The 22127-nt window shown below is 36.7% G+C and overlaps 1 protein-coding gene across 1 annotated transcript in view; it reads left to right on the forward strand.

Annotated features, from left to right (window-relative positions):
- Positions 1–416: 416 nt before the first annotated feature.
- The window catches only part of LOC144964080 (growth hormone secretagogue receptor type 1-like), a 75381-nt gene continuing 53670 nt past the window's right edge, over positions 417–22127 (forward strand). Inside the window, exon 1 of the mRNA XM_078898020.1 lies at positions 417–1050. Within this exon, the coding sequence (XP_078754146.1) occupies positions 696–1050 (355 nt within the window). The 5' untranslated portion in view covers positions 417–695. The remainder of the gene's footprint in view (positions 1051–22127) is intronic.

A 22127-nucleotide genomic window follows, 5' to 3' on the forward strand; every position in this document is an offset into this window, starting at 1 on the left:
TCCATCTGATAACTGTAATTTACGAACGGTGACAGATTTTATAGAGATTTTTAATAGAATCTGTAAATTAGATGAAATCGGACAGGCCCATTTCTTCTGTGAGTATTTCTATTTTCGACAAAACCCGTCCAATGTATTGAAGAGACCTATAAATCCTTGAGTGGGTGAGAGTGTGGGAAGAGTTTTGATAAAGGCTTGAGGAGGGGAAAGAACATTTATATCCTGATCAATTTGATAGGATGTCACTCAACACATCCTGACATTTTCAAATTCCTCCCAAATTTATGTTATATTTAATCGGAAAAGAGTGCCATTTTATATCATTTGAATAAATTAGTCTAGTTTTATGTGATAAAATCGCTGGCCCTAAATATAGCAATGTGATAGTGGCCTTTTTAATATCATTTAAATATTTGGATTCCAATGTTTTATATTGAATCAAGAAAGATTTTCCCCGGATAAAAAAAAATTAAAACGAATACCTACTGTTTGATGAATATATCTTATTTATAGTAGAAAGCATTGTTGATTAAAGTAAATAGCATAAATTGTTGATGAGCATGAGATTCTTAAAGTTTGGAAATTATAACAGACTAATACTAAATCGTCCTATAGTCGTATGCCTCAAGACTTTTTCAAATTAAGTATGTTTCTGAATATTTTAGATTCTACTTTATAAGTGAACATTAACCAAAATGGAGAATTTTTCAATCATGTTCGACAGCGGCTCAGACAAAACATATCAATCATATTATCGAGACAACGGTACACACCAACATCCTCAGGACGCAACCACTCAGTCTCAACCGTCTCTACCGGAATACGTCACCATTTACGTCACAATTTTCAACGTCCTAATTTTCATTCTCGGCGTCCTTGGAAATATTCTCGTGATCGTCGTGATGGCAAAAATTCGTGACATGCGCACAACCATCAATTTGTATCTGGTGAATCTCAGCATTGCGGATTTGTTGGTGCTTCTAGTGTGCCAACCAATAGCACTCCAAAACTTCTACTTCAAGGAACGATGGCACCTTGGGGCTTTTATGTGTAAGTGAACATTTAATTTCCTCTTCTTTCTTATACGTTGATGATGTTTCTACATTTGATTTGTATGTTTTTGAATGCAGTGCGATGAATTGTTATAATTATATTAATCACAGGGAACTTAAACAGACTCCTTGGACATAAAGTATTCTTGCCTCTGACTAGTCATTTCATTAGGCTTATAAGAACGTATTTTTGTTGAATTTCAAAGGGGCTCAATATAAGAGTCAATGGTATGATATAATATGAACATATTTGAAGAGTTCACGGGGTCTTATAACATTTAATTGCCCTGTGTAATACATAACAATATAATATAGTCATATTCATGAAATATTATAAGCAAAAGAATATCGCACTTAAGCAATTCAATACAACAAAATACTGGGAATATATTTTTTCTTAGGCATTAATGAGATTGATTGGGATAGATAAAGAAGCAAAAGTTGTGTTGTTAAATCATTTTAGTAATACGAACTTTTTAAAAAATTAAGCTTTAAATAGCGCAATATCCACTAAATGTGCTCAAAGCGCTTTACAAGGTATCCCTGGTCAACAGCAACATTTAACATGTAGGACCGGACATGACGCCTGTTAGTCGATATTACCATTTTTCTGACAAAGACAACGCTGTTAACGGCCAGGTATTCATTTTACACCTGAGTACGGTGATAGAATGTGAGTAAAGAGCCTTTTCCAAGGACTCAACTATGCGCCGAGCGCGAGGCTCGAACCCAGGACCTTCCGATCCGAAACTGAGTGTCATATCTCTAGACCACATAGCCGCACAATATCAGATGTGAGAATCAATTATAATTTGACAAATCCAAGGATAGAACACTAAAGAAATCTCATAAAGTTTTATCTGACGAGATCAAATAAGATTTTTTCACTCATATCAAACGTGAAAATCCATTGTTACTTGTCATTATACCCAAAATGCAAGGATTGAAGCGCTTTGTCCAATGCATTTTAAATGAGTTCAATTTATCATAAATTTTCGTATCCTACTAGATATACGTGATGTTAGGGAGTCTAGATACGATCTAACATTTCATACATTTCTAACATTTTCTTGATTGCCTAGAAATAAGAAAATGTTGAACTTAAGACATCAAAATATCCTCTTTTATCATTATGCAAATCGCAATTATTTTATGTAGATCACGGTAAACGTGTAGTTGAGAAAGCTTTCAATGACACGGGTTTTAGTTTTATTGGGGGTTTGGGGTGAAGTGACCTGCTGTTTTGTTTGGTTTTTTTTGGGGGACGGAGTTCTATTAAATGTCGAAGATGTATTAAGATAATGTACCAAAATCACCTAATACAAAACTAAAGAGGTTCGATTAATCAAAACCTGCAAGGCAATGTCGCAAGTTTTTGAAGAAGGATTAGACGTTTTCTTTGCAAAATGTAAAAGATAGAGACTGAATAAACATAATATTTCGCGGTTCAGAAACCCTGACACAGCTCTACGACTTTAGATGATAAAATAAGTGATAAATTCCCGGGGAAAACCTATAATCCCCTATCCTTTTTAACGAGCATTGATATTGATCGGTCAACGAGAGTTCCTATCAATGGTGATGTTATTTCCACTCGAAGATCCCCCTTGAGGATTGGGTAATGACAATGACTGAGTCAAGGTCGAGATTTAACTCATTTAATTACCCTTGATACGCCAGGACAATAGAAACAAACGGTTTAGTTTATTTAGGCTCTTTGGGTTTTTAATTTCAAAGTCCGTAACTTCATGTTTTATAGAAAAGGAATCAATGTAATTGCCACACTCAGTACAATGAGGCTCATATATTAATTTAGGTTATTGACATTGTGATAAACAAAGTTGTCAATGTCGTCTTTTAAATATCTATCTACCTAGGATAATCCTAATGTTGAGGATAAACTCTCTGCCTCTGCAGGCTTGGAAAAGTACAAATACCGCTTTTAGAACAAAACTCCGGTTTTATTACTCTCGACTAAATAGAGGCCACTTTACGTATAATCTTTTTGTTGTTTTTACAAAATGGTCTACCCAAATGATACACAAAGTTGACCTAAGGGTAATACCTTAGTATTTTTTAATTTGGATCAATATCTATAGAGCTTCTCGTTAATTTATAGTTAAATCAAAGAACGTGAAATTTCCTATCTTTGATAATGACGGCAGCAAATTAAATAAATCAAACTGTTCTAAATCCGCTTAAAAAGATTTCCCTCAGGCCAATATTTAATTATAGGAAAATCAAAATATAGATAGAAACATCAAATAAAGGATCAATTTAATAAGAAAAAATATTATGTAGAATTAGACTACATCAAACTTGCTCTTTTAATATTACAACTTGTCGGGTGATTAAGGAAAACATTTCATTTCAGTATCTTAAAGACTTGGTATACGTCTAGAAATAGTTTTTATTATGCACGGGAGCATTGGGTCACAATTATGCGCTCAGTGGTTCGAGATATGCTTCAATGACGCATGGTAACTTAGTAACTGGCTCTAAACTATCGGAACAATGGCGGACGCTCGTATGAAATATTTCTCCGACGAGCATAAAACCGTATCCGGAGGAAAAAAAACAACATTATAAATCTGATCATTTTTTTATTTTTACACATTCTGATCACAAGACATATGAAAAGTTCTAGCCAGCATGAAGAATAAAAAGTGCCGATTTTCTTTGTTTAGAACCACGATGGCCGCCGTTGCTGGGCAACGTGACATCAGACTATTGAATCCAATTACGTGTATATTGGTTCGTCACTAGTTCGTAGCTATCCGGATTCATTCAGCACGAAAAGAGTGGAATATTTATGAATTGTTTGGCAGTAGTTTGATAATGTTACACAACAATATCAAGGCTATTTACCCAATCCGAAAAAAACACATTTCAGCTCTCATGAACAGCCTTGATGCATTGCTCAACCAGATGCTCGGCAGCAGCTTCGAATCGTTTCGCTCTAAATTGTATAATAAGTATTCAGACGCCTATTTTACTACCAAACTCTTGTATAATAGCGATCTCACCCTGCAATTGTGGTTACCATGCGACAGTCAATCTGATGCTCTGCAGTCTCCTAGCCTTCTCCACAACGAGTGCCAGTAGATGGGGCGCCAGACCAATTGGTGAAGAGTTGGTACAAAAGCTCGGCAACTTTTCTCCATGTTTCGAGAAGACGACGTCCCTGCTTCAAAGATGGGGCCAATTTTTCCTAGTCGACTTCCACCTTGTATGTGCGTCCCTTTCCGAAGTCAGGGGAGCTAAGTCCACGGATCGCCGAGACTCCGTGCGTTTTGGTGGCGTAGAATGATTTCATGTAATATGCGACAGTACTTTCTCGACCGTAGACTGTTGTCTGCCATCTGTGGCGGGTTGAGTGTTAATTTTGTGGGATCGAGTCCAACCGATAGCTCAATGGTCTGGATTCGAACTAGTATGCGCGCTATGGCTCTCGTTACCAGCTGCACCACTCAACCTATATCACAAACGGCTCAGGTTTAATCTAGGGGAGATCAAGAATTGCCTTAGGATCCCTTATAACTTAATTGTATTAATAACAAGTGAGTCAAGACAATAGTAACGCCCAATGCAATAATAACAATTCTATACATAAAGTTTAATTAGATTGTTACAGGAAAAGATAGAAAGAATAAGTATTTATTTAATATCAGGAAGAATAGCTCTAATTGAGTGGATCTAATTTATTATTTATTTATCTATTGTTTTATTAATCGATTCATTTATGATTGATTGATTAAGTTAGTAGTTTTTAATCACTTGTGTCCGTGGAAAATACATTTGAAAATGGTATAAGCCCGTTTGGCTTATCTTTATCCCGTCGGATTGCTTGACTGAGGCAAATGTATCAGCTAGTTCCAGGGTTGGCGCCTGCTTTGCAGAGTTTTCTGGACATCACAACAGTGTGTTGTAGTTAGGCTGACATCAGGGGTTTACCGCTGTTCAAGGACTGGGATGCAGGGATTCGGCACAGCTGGGTGCTCCAACGACACGGAAAAGGACCAGGAAAATGGCCAGGACCAGGATCAGGACAAGGACCTTCAATTTAAGAGTTAAAACAACAAGGTCTTAGAGCCAATCGAGTTTGTCTTTCGCCACCGAATCGTCCTTGAGCGACACATCATAATAGCCTTTATTTGCCGACAAAGGCAAGGAGAAGCAGTAACTTCATGATAATGGTAGTTAGTATATGTTTTAAACATCAACTGACAGTCGAGCTATCTTACATGATGAGAATTTAACAGGGTTGTGTCCCTGGTATTTCGTTATTTATTTTTTTATTAATTATAATTGAGGTTATGATGTGTGGCCGGCGATTGGCGGTGGGGTACAGACATTCAAGCAATATACATATTGAATATAAATGAAATAATATCATAGATCATAAACAACTGTTAACTGTAAAATAAGAAACATATAGATATAGTTTTGTACAGGTATTCCAACTTACGAACATCCATGGAATAGCACAATTAAAATATATACACAAAATATAATATTAATAATAGATAGATTAAATTGAATTCACAGTAATATCTCGTTCCACTTTCAATGTTAACCAATAATTCATTTTACCTCCAGCCGAGGGATGACAAACTTTTTTAAAGTTTGAAATTGGAGGGATAGCTCTTCTTTCTTGGGCTTCTTAGCGTGTGTGTGATTAGATTCAGATATGAATTTGGTTTTGTGAAACGAAAATAGCCAATCAGAAGAATCTTCCTGTTTTAGATAGCCAATGATATCCAGATGCTTTGGTAAGAAAGAATAACGGAGAATTACCGGAGACACAAGGACAGTAATTGCAATTAGCTACTCTTGAACGAGACAAGGACCTCAGGGCCTAGGGACGTTGGAGACTTGTTTGGGAAAGGTAATTAGCAGGAGGCATGAATACAATGGGCAGACAATTTGAACAGGTAAATAAGCCTTAAGCTGAAAGTGAGTGTTCCGTTATACAATGGAAATGTTTCCCCACCTAACGACCAAAAATTCCGTTAGAAAGATTTGGGGCTTTATTGGAGAAAGGCTGTCCATGTTTGAGTATTTTTAATGGAGGTGTTGATCAAATATATGTCTCGTCCACTAGGTTTGAAGTGGTTTTGAACCGAGACGCTGACGAATGATAAAGAAACGCGCAGTGAAAGAAAATCGCTCGTCACACCATCCAGTGTCTCTTCTTGCTGGTACAGAAGCTCGGCCACTTCTCTCATGTAATATGCGACAGTACTTTCTCGACCGTAGACTGTTGTCTGCCATCCAGTGTCTCTTCTTGCTGGTACAGAAGCTCGGCCACTTCTCTCATGTAATATGCGACAGCACTTTCTCGACCGTAGACTGTCGTCTGCCATCCAGTGTCTCTTCTTGCTGGTACAGGAGCTCGGTCACTTCTCTCCCAGTTATGAGAAGACAACGTTCCCTCCCCGTAGAGGAACCGATTCTTCCAAGTCGATTTCCACCTTGTGTGTGCGTTCCTTTCCGAAGTCAGGGAGGCTAAGTCCACGGTAGCATATGTGACCCATCGTCTCAAAACCGTAATATCTCGGAACGAACCACATGCTTAAAAGCCGAAATAAATAATACACTGGTCAAAAATATCAATTGTTGCCATTAGCATCCTAAAATATGGTGTCCATTCTCCTCAATAAAACATACAAACTCAACACAAGTCTGATATTTCTGGCTATAAATTCAATTTTCAATACCTTAGCCATCCCGACTTAATACCGTTTTGAGGCGAAGGGTCACATATAATGACTTCATGAACGATGCTATAGTGTATGGTCTAAGTGTTAAATTTAAGTGAAAAAAAACATTGCCTATGTCTTATGATCATAGAAAGGTCCCGACGCAAAAGCCAAAGTTGAGCAGTCAGTGGTCATTATCATTAATTTGGTCATTGGCCATGTTACGTTTCGCTTGACATTATTACAGACCAAACACACCACCACTCGGCCATCACATTGTTTTGTAGATATTCACGTTACATGTCAGAAGATATTCAAAAATTGTAAATTTATTTATTTATATTGTACATTGTATTTCTAGCCAGCAACATTCCCCACAATACTCTATTTATGAGAAATAAAAATTTTGGCTGGTATCGCGGATGGCGGTTTAATACCTAAGATTAAATACCAATCCCTACATCTTGCTTGCTCCCGCTTAGAATCGCACTAATCCGTGGAATGTAATTATTGTTAAGGGGAAAATAAGCACAACAACAATATTACAATAGATCACTGTCATTTACTCATGACAGACGTCACACAGATTTGATTTTCTCCAGACAGTATTACTATTTTCTCTTTTTTGTTTTAAGATTACAAATTCTATTTAGATAGAAATAATACATCTGTTCTGCATCAAACAGGAGTATACGAACACAAAAGAAATATGAGGCCAAACTTACAGCATTTTTCTTTCCTTTTTTTTTTGGGGGGGGGGGGGGGGGTGAACGTAGTCTATAACGACAAGTGAGGGTTTTTTTTAAAAGATTCATTGTGTTTTATTATTATTATTATTGTTATTATTATTATTATTATTATTATTTATTATTATTATTATTATTATTATTATTATTATTATTATTATTATTATTATTATTATTATCATTATTATTATTATTAATACTATTATTATTATTATCATTAGTATTATATATATATATATATATATATATATATATATATATATATATATATATATAACCATAGACAAGAGTAACAATCAAAAGAATGAGAAATATAAGAGGAGCATCGTATCTGACGATTTCGAATGGCACCTCAATCGAACCATCGAATAAAAGATATGCAAGTCAGAGTCGACAATGTCCAATTATACCGCAGTACCCTGAAAAAAAATACACGTGTTTAACATTAAGACCAGAAAACACGACCTTCAAAAAGCGATCGCTCAAAATAGCCCTCATCTTGTCAAAAGCGCTCAAAACCAGGTTTTTGGAGAGATTTTTCCAAAACCAGGTTTTTTTGAGAGATTTTTACAAAACCAGGTGTTTGGAGAGATTTTTACAAAACCAGGTTTTTGGAGAGATTTTTACAAAACCAGGTTTTTTGAGAGATTTTTACAATACGATGGCTTTTTTTATCCATCGATATTTGGGCGATTTTTCTGGCCAAAAGTTTAAAAATGTATTTTTTCAGAGTAGACGTGATAGACAGTGTTGCCTGAAGCTAGCTATTCATTCGCAATTGGGTTGAGTTGCCTTGAGATGTTTCCTCCTAACGTGGACTAAGATTTTTGGCCGGACGAAAACAGCCCTAATGATAGACATCCATCTGTCTCATTTTCTATTCGTTTTCACAGATTGTTAATACGAAAACAGTGTCATTCACACCATCACGTGATCAAGGACTCTATCGCGGTCTATAATCCCCGAAACTCATCTAAAAACTCTTGCTACTCCCGACGCCATCTTTTTATCCTTTCACGCGGAGTGATATACAAGATAAAATTTATATGACCGTCACCTAGCCAAAAGCTCTCTCACCCTGTTTGAGAGATTTTTCCCAAGATGAGGGTCATTTAAAGCGAGGTCCCAGGTTTAAGATTTTCCCAAGTTGAGGGTCAATTAAATCGATCGATGTATATGAAGGACGAGTTTTCTGGCCAAATTTTTAAATACGTGTCTCACCAGAGTACGGCAGTTAACTGGTTAAGAATGCCATATCATCTGCTGTCATTACACCCCTTGAATGAAAACCAGATAAAAAAATGGTAAATTATTCATATAGTTTGTCATTCTCTCTCTCGCTCTCTCTCTCTCTCTCTCTCTCTCTCTCTCTCTCTCTCTCTCTCTCTCTCTCTCTCTCTCTCTCTCTCTCTCTCTCTCTCTCTCTCTCTCTCTCTCTCTCTCTCTCTCTCTCTCTTTCTTTCTCTCTCTCCCTCTCTCTCCCTCTCTCTCTCTCTCTCTCTCTCTCTCTCTCGGTTTGTGTCAAAATAGACCATAAGTAAGACCACATATTAATACATAAATATCATAATGTGTGTTCTCAGTTCACAGGCTTTCTGTTTCAATTAAAGAGCCCATATAATATATTCAATTCATAATTCATGTAAACGAACGACAGTGTGCGAACAACTTAAAATGCTAAAATACATCTCTCAGATTACAATCTGGATGTGTGATACTGGGTCAGACAAATTAGAAAACAAAATAATTAAAAAAACGAAAATCATGTCAACAAATTAATAAGCCATCTCTAAAAGTTTTGGATCATCTCTTTAAGCCTTCAAGCAATGTTGCCAATTATCACTCTACATCCGTATATTTTAATATTTTTTTATCTCGCGTCTTCAGCTGCTTCTATATTTTCTCTCTGATCATAACAAATTTGTGATGGAAACAGTTCTATAGAATTTGCGACATGATTGATTAATTTTTATAAGAAAACATAGTATAAAATGCCTAAAATTAGGAAACTTTTTGTTGATGTAACTTTAAGGAATCTTATTTTAGGCCTCATATCAATATAAGTAGTAATTAAAAAACCTTAAACATCTTGATAAAATAACTTTTGAGCTTAATAATCTTTAAAATCGTTTTTATCATGACATCAAAATATGAGATTTATAATATTTCAATCTTTTATCTCTCAGCGTCTGACCTATTTCTAAATATCAATTTACAAGTCACATTTTAAAAGATTTGTTTATTTAAATTGAACTGCCTGATGATGAAATCAGGGGGAGGGGAGGGGGGGGGGGTCTCAGTTTCAATTAGGTTAATTTATGCTCACTCGTAAAAATACGGATACTTGAGAAACCAAATATGATAGAAATTGTAAACAAAATGTATTACCACCAATTGTGCGGCTATGTGGTCTAGTGGAATGACTCGCTTTCGGATCGGAAGGTCCTGGGTTCGAGCCTCGCGCTCGGCGCATAGTTGAGTTCTTGGAAAAGGCCCTTTAATACTCACATTCGCTCACCGTACTCAGGTGTAAAATGAGTACCTGGCCGTTAACAGCGTTGTCTTTGTCCGAAAAATTGTAATATCGCTTAACAGGCGTCATGTCCAGTCCTACATGTTAAATGTTGTTGTTGACCAGGGACTCCTTGTAAAGAGCTTTGAGCACATTTAGTGGATATTGCCCTATATAAAGCTCAATTAGTTATCCGTTCTTGAGTTGAACGTTTGTTGACCCAATGTTCATTTGAATGAAGAGTTTATTCATTTATTTATTCAGTTATTTATTCATTTTTAAAAGCAACCAATTCATTATATAAGCTTATTTTCTTAAAAGTGAACATGGTTCTGTCCATTCTCTGATAATCCTTAATAAGTATAGAAATATATAATATTTAATTCAAATCATGGGTATACACGATAGTTTATTTGACAGGTATAGAAATAAAAGATTTATATTTTAAAAACTTCCTTTATTCGTCTTTCGGAAAAGTTTTATTTGGCTATTCAACATAGCCCAGGCCATACCTCAGTGCAGTATCGCAAAGGGGACAATAAGGGCTAAGTTTTTTGCACAAGGCAAAAAAAAAAAAAAAAAACGATATTCCGACAAAGAAACTCAAATCTGGGTTATCCATGTTAAAGAGCAATTATAGGGAATGAGATTATCGGTAGAGTAGCGTCCCTTGATTGGACGTCACCGGCGGAGAAGTTATTAGAGAGAGAACGTCATATTGGTTTTGCGCATGCGTCTCTAGTCCTCGCTTCCGGTGAAAGCGGCATGAGACACGTTCTCTCTGTAAGGTGACGTCCAATCAAGGGACGCTACTCTTCCGCTAATCTCATTCCCTATTTATCGGCTCGTCCATCTCATACCTAATTAGAAAGAATCACAGAAAGTGAGTGAAGCTCTTTATCAGCGGCTATGTGGTCTAGTGGTATGACACTCGCTTTCCGACCGGAAGGTCCTGGGTTCGAGCCTCGCTCTCGGCGCATAGTTGAGTCCTTGGAAAAGGCTCTTTACTCACATTCATTCACCGTACTCAGGTGTAAAATGACTACCTGGCCGTTAAACAGCATTGTCTTTGTCCGAAAAATTGTAATATCGCCTAACAGGCGTCATGTCCCGTCCTGCATGTTAAATGTTGCTGTTGACCAGGGACCCCTTGTAAAGCGCTTTGAGCACATTTAGTGGATATTGCGCTATATAAAGCTCAATTATTAAAATATTATTATCAATCGATATGTGTGTGTATGAAAGGAACATGGATTTTAAAACATAAGACTCAATTCCCTAAATGGTTTCAAGAACACTTTAAGTAGGAGTTTCATACTTAAAATTTCTCATGAGAATTAACGCCATTGTCCGTATCTAATTATTATTATTCTGATCAAATTCTCTTCTTTTATAATGCGTATCAAGGTATTTAAAGGTAAACAAATCTTTTGTAATTTAATTGATAAGGATTCAATAGAATGACGTCACGTCGCCCAACAATGGCGGCCATCGTGGTTCTAAACAAAGAAAATCGGTACTTTTATTCTTCATGCTGGCTAGAACTTTTCATAATATGTCTTGTGATCAGAATGTATAAAAGTCAAAACAAGATCATATTTATAATGTTTTTCTCCTCTGGATACACTTTTATGCTCGTTGCAGAAATATTTCATAAGGGCGTCCGCCATTGTTCCGATAGTTTAGAGCCAGTTACTAAGTCACAATGCGTCATTACGAGGGAAGTGACGTTACGACTGTTGAAGCGTATTACTGATGATATTTTATTTCAAAGAGTCTCACGAATTTGAATAGCTCTCCATCCATACAAGCCAATCTTTTCTTTTACTGGTGTTTTGATGATTCTATCGTATCGCCTGATGAGTTATACCATCTCACATTAGTTTTATACAGATCTCACACACAGACGCACACACACACACGTTCACACACACACACATTCACAAACGATCACACACGAAACACAGATATAGTGGACAGGGTGACTTCCGTTTTAAATGCAAATAAATGCATCTAGAATGGGAAAACAAATCGAAGCGAAAGCAGCATGGGACAGACAGATGTATAAAGAGGTAAGCTTCATTTCTAGATATGGAATCTTGCACGCAAGTGGGACAGGCTCCTAGAAAATAGGAACCTAGCTAATAATATCATTCATAACCTTTCAAATTTCATGTCGCATACAGTTTACGAAAGCAGCCCATGCATACGGTGTAATATATTATATCTCTAGTCTTAAGACATAAAGATAAACTGTAGACGCATCTACAAAACACATAAATGGGTTGAAGGTGACAGGGTCAAAATTAGAGACATTATAATTATTGGTATTTTATGCACATTGCAATTAAAGAACGTTTTACATAGAGTTTTTTGTGGGTTTTTTTAGTTTAGTTGGCAACCTCTACTTAAAACCTTGAAACCAGTGGCTTTTTCGCTATAAGATACAAATTTATACATCTTTCCAAAACGGTCAATCTGTTCCAGTCTTTCATGCTCTCTTTATCAACTGCCTGAAAATTCAGAATTTAGATTTATTGTTAATTCAATGGCTGATTTGTAGTTCAATATGTTTTCTTTTTTTCAAATGAAGTCATTAGGCCAGGATAAAAATAATTGACCGAATTCCAAACAACTGTCAACTAGTGAGGTCCCAAGTTTGAGAGCTTTTGCCAAGATGAGGCTCATTTAAATCGACCGATATTTGTGGATGGGATTTCTGGCCGCCAACTTCTTAAATACGAGAAATTCCAGATTACGACAGTCAACTGGTTAAAAAAAAACAAGAATGGAACTTTAAATTTTATGTGTGGGTCTTATGTTCGTTTGTTTTTTAAGGGTTTTACGGCGCTTGCAACACATTTAGGTTATATCAGCGCCATTAGTGGGTTTTAGGAAAATTAGCAAAATGAAAACGTTTTAAATAAATACATTTTGAGACCCTTCAACGATGTCAATTGATGGAAATGGGGTGTAATAAAAAATCGAACAAGGACCCCCGTCGTCTTTGAATCAATACTTCAATTCCATTGCTTTACAAAGGTTCGAGTTAAAAATAGACCGTTCTATGTTTCTGATGTCTTAGAAGTTCCCTCCTTAATCTCTTTCATTTCATTTTACGAAATGGATAAAATAACGGCTTTTTTATTTTTAGAAAGATTTGAAAACGGCTTTTTAGTTTGAGAACGGTTTGAAAACGGCTTTTTATTTTTAGAATGGCTTGAAAACGGTTTTTTATTTTAGAATGGTTTGAAAACGGTTTGTTTATTTTAGAATGGTTTGAAAACGGTTTGTTTATTTTAGAATGGTTTGAAAACGGTTTTTATTTATTTTAGAATGGTTTGAACTGCTATATATACAGATTTTTTCACTACAAAATTCAGACTTAAACAAAAGAATAAACATCTTAACTACGCCACTACCACATTATCTCATTCATCTGTGGTGTTTCATTCATCCTGTTTTGGTGATAAAGCGGAAGCCCGAAACGTTCATTTGATCTGGGTTTTTTTTTTTTTTTTGTAATTAAATTGAAGCTTACATTCAATTTCATATTATTATTTATTTCTTCGAGCTTCGAGCAGCAACATTTACATTAACAAGTACTTAGGAGACAGAAATGTTCTTTGCGTCTTGTTTTTCTGCGCATCTATTTTTTTTTTGGGGGGGGGGGTGGGAGGGGGTTCGACATGGACAACACTGATACCGACCAGGTACTCATTTTACACCTGAATATGGTGAGAAAGTAATTAAATATCATTTCCCAAGGATTCAACTTTGTCCCGCCTACAGTTGGATTCGAACCAAGAACGTATGCCACGTGTCAAGTATCATACCACTAGCCTACAAATAACTTTTAAAGATTCTTACAAACCTGGGGTCATTGTTATCTATTATCTTTGATTCTGATTCTTTTTTCTTATTATTTTAATGTGCTTTTCTGGGGGGATTTTTAATTTAATTTATTTGATCGGGTGCTTTCTAAAGGGGGGGGGGGGGGTCAAAAATTATGAAACGGAGAAAAATCACTTTTAAAGACAAGACATACAAAGACGGTCTGTAATATATTGCGGTTTGACTCAGAAAAAAAATTTAAATCCTTTCGTGAGAATGTAGTTAGATGGATATTACAAAACTACGAAGTGAAAAAGCGATAATCATGCAGACAACGATTGTTCACCTTTATTTGTTCGTATCTCAAAACTAGCTCGTGCGACATCCGACGGGTTTTGCCAAATCAGCACACATATATCGGCTTACCTATATTCCTAGATGCTAGCAGTATCACAAGAGACAAGATTAGATCTTATGGAAATTAGAATTTTCATAAGGCGTTAGAGATTTTGTCTATAGTAAGAAGAAAAAAAACACACAAAATAAATAACAGGTCTTGTCAACTTTTCTAAGGCGGACGCGATATTGAATCTCTCCTACTACATTTCGATCCCACTCAATCCTGATCGTATCTTTACGCCTTCGTCAGCACTCGAGACCAATTTATCTGTTGAAATCTATACAAGAAATAGGCGATGACATTTCTATCAAGCCAGCAGACATATAAATCCATCCCTATCTCCATTGATGAGTGTAATATTGTCATCATGATATGTCAAATTATATTAGTCTCTTTGCATTTTTCTCTATGTATCTATCTAGTTATCTATCTAGCTATTTATAGTTTGATCTATATATATGTCCATCCATCTATATCTTTATTTCTATCTATAAATATACCTATTAACCCATCTCTTTCTCTCCAGCTCTATCTATCTATCTATCTATCTATCTATCTATCTATCTATCTATCTATCTATCTATATCTTACTACCTCTATCTATAAGTTTGTCTATCAATCTCTACCTTTCTTTCTATCTCTATCTATAAATGTATCCATCTGTCTATTTCTTCCTATTCGCCTCTCTCTCTCTCTCTCTCTCTCTCTCTGTCTCTCTCTCTCTCTATCTATCTATCTATCTATCTATATATCTATCTATCTCTCTCCTCTCTCTCTCTCTCTCTCTCTCTCTCTCTATCTATCTATCTATCTATCTCTCTCCTCTCTCTCTCTCCTCTCTCTCTCTCTCTCTCTCTCTCTCTCTCTCTCTCTTTCTCTTTCTCTTTTACTCTCTCTTTCATAAACACACGAACACACACGCACACATACACCCACACACACACTTACATTTACACTCCTTACATCAATAAGGAACGTATTATTAAATCAGAATTCAACGTGTTGGAAATTACACTAGCTTTGTAGCTGGCTAATGCTTTTTGGACTATGGATAACGTGAATTCTTGTGTCAGAGGTCACATACTATTCACTGTTAGATTAAAAATAATGGGGTAGGGGATGTCATTTGTATCCGGATTCGAACACAACTCTTTTGAATGTGATCAGAGCGTTCCACCAATTCATGATAGGGAACAAATATTATATCATTTAACCACTCCTTTCCACCCATAAAAAAATCGTCACATTCGTTACGATATAAATCAACAATTTTACCCTTCTAATTTCTTTTGTATATCACAGAATTTAAAGAATGTTTTTCGCCATAGCAATAAAAACTTGACACTGTGTTGTAGAGCTTATTTAATTGAACAATATTAGGTATAGAATGTACTTGTTGCTTTTCCGTATGAGTGAAGAAGAATCTATTTTTGTATTGGGTCGTAAGATGTTTCAGGGAAAATTCTGAGAAACAGCTGGTAAGGAGAGATTTATACAACGGTTTCTATCTCATTGGAAGTGTAAAACCACTCCTCTGGATTTCTGAATACCTGGCTTGGTGTGATATTTCGGTATAGAATGTTTGAATTTAGACCTTCAAACGTAACATTCTGGAAGAGGAACTCAAGGGAGTTTGCCTTTAAAGATAAGAATTTAAACGCCGATTACATTTTCTAAAAGTCGAACTGTCATCCGATTCTTGTGAATATACGTGTGCGTATAAGTGTGTGTGTGTGTGTGTGTGTGTGATTGTATGCGTATGTGTGTATGTGTATGAAAGAGAGAGAAAGAGAGAGAGAGAGAGACAGAGAGAGAGAGACAGAGAGACAGAGAGAGATTCAGACAAACAAAGAGAGAGAGAGAGAGACAGAGATAGAGAGACAGAGATAGAGAGAGAGAGAGAGAGAGAGAGAGAGAGAGTGATGGCATCTTATTTTCTAGTCTAAATGATAATATATGGTGGTCGTCAATAAAGATCATCCATCCTCGCTCTTTTACGTCCCGCCCGTAATCCTTAGACTCTGCCTATACATCCTGCAATATAAAATAGTTATGGCACCTTTTGATTCAATGTCTAACCTGTTCAGTAGAAGTCCTCTGGAGTTCCGGTTACACACACACTTCAAAGGGGATTGGAACAGGAAGAGAAGAGGGTGTGATGTCACATTTCTGCTCTATGGGGACCAGGAAATCTTTGAGTGGATCGAAGAATCTCTCCTAAAACTAACGATAGATGGTATGTCTTCGCGAAGTCCCAGGTTTGAGAAGGTTTTTTTTGCCAAGACGAGTGTCATTTAAATCGATCGATATTCGAAGGACGAGTTTCCTGGCCAAATTTTAAAATATGGATTTTTCCAGAGTATGGCATTATATCCATGGCCATAATTTTATCTAGCTGTTGTCCTACATCTGGGATTATTATTGTGGCCAATACTTTCATGGATTATGATGTAGATGAATGGTATTTCATTACCGCTAGACCAAAAAGGTTGTCGGTGTTAAAAACGTTGCCGGTGTTTATCGCTAAGCATCAGGTCAAATGTCCGTCGTCGTCTGCGTGTAAGAATACTCTCAGGATTAAAGTGCATTCCCCTGTCAGTTTGGGCGTGGAACGTCAGATAATTCTTAGAATTTTTCATTGGTCACGTTGACTATTTTATAACCAGATCCTGTCAGATATAAACCGGGCTAAAATAACGTAGGTCAATATTTTCAGGAAATAACCTTTTTATATTGCATATTTATAACCCGTCTGAGGACATGTCAGGAAATTTCTAATTGCAGAATACGATTCAATAGTCTGATGTCACGCCGCCTGGCAACGGCGGCCATCTTGGTTCTAAACAAAGAAAATCATTACTTTTTATTTTTCATGCTGGCTAGAACTTTTCATATGTCTTGTGATCAGAATGTGTAAAAGTCAAAACATGATCAAATGTATGTGTTTTTTTTTTCTCTAGATACCCTTTATACTCGCCGGAGAAATTTTTCATACGGGCGTCCGCCATTGTTCCGATAGTTTAGAGCCAGTGTTACAAGCTACCATGCGTCATTAGGAAGGAAGTGACGTTACGACTGTTGAATCCATTTGTTATTGTGGTTAAAGGTCCTGTAAGGCAAAGCCATTTAGACGATGCTTCAGCACTATAATGGCTCGAGTTGTCAGCGATGTTGAATATACCCCGCGATCAGATGGATGTGATAAAACCCTCGCTTCACTGTGGTTTACGTAGGCAGAAAACATAATTGATGCTCTGCTTTAAGGACAAACATTTACAAGATCCACCCACCGGATGTGACATGCCGACACTAAACACTATGTGTAACCTTGAACGTTTAACTGATAGTCTGAATGACATAATTTTGTGAAAACTAATCATTAAAATCGCCGAGGTGAGCTGAGTGACGTCCAATAGTCAAATTCGTTCTTTCTATCTTGCCTTCGTGGAGATATCGGGATCAGCACACCTCCACCAAATTGTGTGGCCCAGGGCGTAGCCATCATTAAGTTATAGCCTGACCACTGAAACCCAAAAAGACTGGCATTTTGACGTCCATAATTGGTTTTTGCACCGCCTAGTGAGTTGTCGTTAGTAGTGCTCATGGAAACAAGTGGTCCCATTGGTTGAACTATTGAATACAACTCACGATTGTTTTCTTTTGGGGCCAAAGACGTCATTTTTGGTCAGTGTCAGGCTATAGATAGTATGCGCTTGGCTAAGAAGCTCATAACATTGCCATCCGGAAGTATAACGGACCAACACACAAAACTGTATGTATCCATGAACGTTTATAGTCGGGTTAATACAGTTCAGTGAGCATTCTCATAAACGCGGATGGCAAAAAACAATAACAAAGACCTGAGTGACGTCATCTTCGAACTATCTATATGGTGGACACAAAAACACGAGAAAAAAAAAACTTTATTTTATTTCATCATACAAATAAATTGAAAATCGCCTTCTGATTTTTGTTAATCCACAAGAGCAGTTTGAGACACACAGGGATTCATAGCATTACAAAGTGTTGTTATAAACATATAAAATAATTTGACCATATTATATAGATAGTATGCACTTGGCTAAGAAGCTCATAACATTGCCATCCTCAAGTATAACGGACCAACACACAAAACTGTATGTATCCATGAACGTTCATAGTCTTTTTAATACAGTTCAGTGAGCATTACTCATAAACGCGGATGGCAAAAAAAAACAATAACAAAGACCCGAGTGACGTCATCTTCGAACTATCTATATAAGAGACTGATCAGAACTATGTAGCTACGTAATTTTTAAAAATAAAATAACGGAAGATAGTTCGACTTTTGTTAAAATGTAATCGGCGTCTAAATTCTTAGGTTTAAAAGGAAACTCCCTTGAGTTCCTCTTCCAAAAGGGGACGTGTATCTAGGTCTAAATCCAAACCTTCTATACCACCACCAATGACGACCATATTACATCAAACCATTAGCTCACTTCCGTTTTCTAGTCCACTTCATTACTTCCCCTGAAAGAGAGAGAGAGAGAGAAAGAGAGAGAGAGAGAGAGAGAGAGAGAGAGAGAGAGAGATTGACGTCTCACACACACACACACACACACATACACACACACACACACACACACACATTTTTACCTCTAATGTTCCAAATATTATGACAATCTAATACATAATAATATAACATATTTCGTGTTTACTTTTAAAATGCCAAAGGCCAAAACGTCGTTTGTTTTGTGTCGTTCCCTTATATATGAGTCACGTTTTAATCCCTTTATCTTTCTCTCCATCTAGATAGTATGCACTTGGTTAAGAAGTTCACAACATTGCAATCCGGAAGTATAACGGACCAACACACAAAACTATGAGTAACCATGAACTTTTATTGTCTGGTTAAAACAGAACAATGAGAAATAATCATAAAAACGGATGGCAAAAACTAATAACAAAGACCTGAGTGACGTCATCTTCATTCTATCTATAGATAGTTCGAACATGACGTCACTCAGGTATTTGTTATTGTTTTTTGCCATCCGCGTTTATGAGTAATGCTCACTGAACTGTATTAACCTGACTATAAACGTTCATGGATACACACAGTTTTGTGTGTTGGTCCGTTAAACTTCCGGATGGCAATGTTATGAGCTTCTTAGCCAAGCGCATACTATCTATACTCTTAATGTACTTGCTTCATTATATTATATGATGTAAAATGACCATCAAGAAGTTGTACAATTAGAAGTATAAGAAGTGTGGGATCGTGGATAGCTCATACGGTAGAGTCACGCTCTCACCGGCCTGGCGGAGTTTTCGTACCAGTAAGGTCGCGAGTTCAAACCCACATCACCGCCGCGAAATTTTTATTCTCTATTGTCTTCTGGCACTTTCCTACTCACTTCATCTCTTACAATTAGAAGTACCGTAGAACTTTACTACTTGATTATCATGCATCCTTAATAATGAATTCTGCGCCAGCCATAGACCAGTAGATAACCACGCCTCTCGGACAATCGTCATAATGAACCAATGGCAGTGTAGACACAGCAAACTACACATGTTTTACTATCGATGGTTTGTGCTTAAGTAAAATACTCACTACTCTAGCGCTTGATCAATAGAAGAACCAACACAGAAAATTATGTGTAAACCTAAACGTTTATAATCTGATCAAGAAAATCATGTGATAACTAGTCACCCATTTGGCGGTATGAAAACAATAACAATGATCAGAGAGGGGTCGATTCCATTCACGTTACTGTTTATAAACAACCGACTATGTTTGTCCGAGCACGTGTGAGGGTGTGTCACAAATTTCATGTTTTGATTGGTCAAAAATCTACTGGTTAATACTGTCAACAAATATCAACATAATATAGATAGTTCGAAGATGACGTCACTCAGGTCTTTGTTATTGTTTTTTGCCATCCGCGTTTATGAGTAATGCTCACTGAACTGTATAGATAGTATGCGCTTGGCTAAGAAGCTCATAACATTGCCATCCGGAAGTATAACGGACCAACACACAAAACTGTGTGTATCCATGAACGTTTATAGTCTGGTTGATCCAGTTTAGTGAGCATTACTCATAAACGCGGATGGCAAAAAACAATAACAAAGGCCTGAGTGACGTCATCTTCAAACTATCTATTAACCTGACTCTAAACGTTCATGGATACACACATTTTTGTGTGTTGGTCCGTTATACTTCCGGATGGCAATGTTATGAGCTTCTTAGCCAAGCGCATACTATCTATACTCTTAATGTACTTGCTTCATTATATTATATGATGTAAAATGACCATCAAGAAGTTATACAATTAGAAGTATAAGAAGTGTGGGATCGTGGATAGCTCATACGGTAGAGTCACGCTCTCACCGGCCAGGCGGAGTTTTCGTACCAGTAAGGTCGCGAGTTCAAACCCCCATCACCGCCGCGAAATTTTTATTCTCTATTGTCTTTTGGCACTTTCCTACTCACTTCATCTCTTACAATTAGAAGTACCGTAGAACTTTACTACTTGATTATCATGCATCCTTAATAATGAATTCTGCGCCAGCCATAGACCAGTAGATAACCACGCCTCTCGGACAATCGTCATAATGAACCAATGGCAGTGTAGACACAGCAAACTACACATGTTTTACTATCGATGGTTTGTGCTTAAGTAAAATACTCACTACTCTAGCGCTTGATCAATAGAAGAACCAACACAGAAAATTATGTGTAAACCTAAACGTTTATAATCTGATCAAGAAAATCATGTGATAACTAGTCACCCATTTGGCGGTATGAAAACAATAACAATGATCAGAGAGGGGTCGATTCCATTCACGTTACTGTTTATAAACAACCGACTATGTTTGTCCGAGCACGTGTGAGGGTGTGTCACAAATTTCATGTTTTGATTGGTCAAAAATCTACTGGTTAATACTGTCAACAAATATCAACATAATATAGATAGTTCGAAGATGACGTCACTCAGGTCTTTGTTATTGTTTTTTGCCATCCGCGTTTATGAGTAATGCTCACTGAACTGTATAGATAGTATGCGCTTGGCTAAGAAGCTCATAACATTGCCATCCGGAAGTATAACGGACCAACACACAAAACTGTGTGTATCCATGAACGTTTAAAGTCTGGTTGATCCAGTTTAGTGAGCATTACTCATAAACGCGGATGGCAAAAAACAATAACAAAGGCCTGAGTGACGTCATCTTCAAACTATCTATTAACCTGACTCTAAACGTTCATGGATACACACATTTTTGTGTGTTGGTCCGTTATACTTCCGGATGGCAATGTTATGAGCTTCTTAGCTAAGCGCATACTATCTATAAACTCTTGGGCAGGACAGATTAGCCGCACTCGGGAAAAACCCATATTTTAAAATTTGGCCAGAAAACTCGTCTTTCAAATAATATCGGTCGATTAAATGACCCTCATCTTGAACAAAAAAGAACCCGCTTAAACCTGAGACTTAGCAGCAAGTCCCAGGTTTGATAATACTTTCCTACGATGAGGGTCATTTTAATTGGTCGATATTTGAAGAACGGGTTTTCTGGCCAAATTTTTAATACGTGCTGCTTTTTTTTTCAGAGTACGGCAGTCCTATCTGCCAATCATCCGACCTAATGGCTCAGCTGGTTCTTTAATCTAAGAGGTTTTTTGCGTTCCTTCTTTATAATGTATTCCCTTGACGACATTCATTTAGAAAGACTTTTTTCTTCTTTGAAGCATTTATACCTAGTTTATAATTTTATGATTGTAACAGCGAGTATTCTAAATAAGTTTTAAGTTGACTTCCGTAGGCATTAACAAAAATTATATTATATATAATTGATTTAAATTCATAATCCAATCCAACGTTTGTAACACAATATAAT

This window comes from Berghia stephanieae, chromosome 2, assembly GCF_034508935.2.
Source record: "Berghia stephanieae isolate SIO BIC M18660-M18661 chromosome 2, UCSD_Bste_1.3, whole genome shotgun sequence".
NCBI lineage: Eukaryota > Metazoa > Mollusca > Gastropoda > Nudibranchia > Aeolidiidae > Berghia > Berghia stephanieae.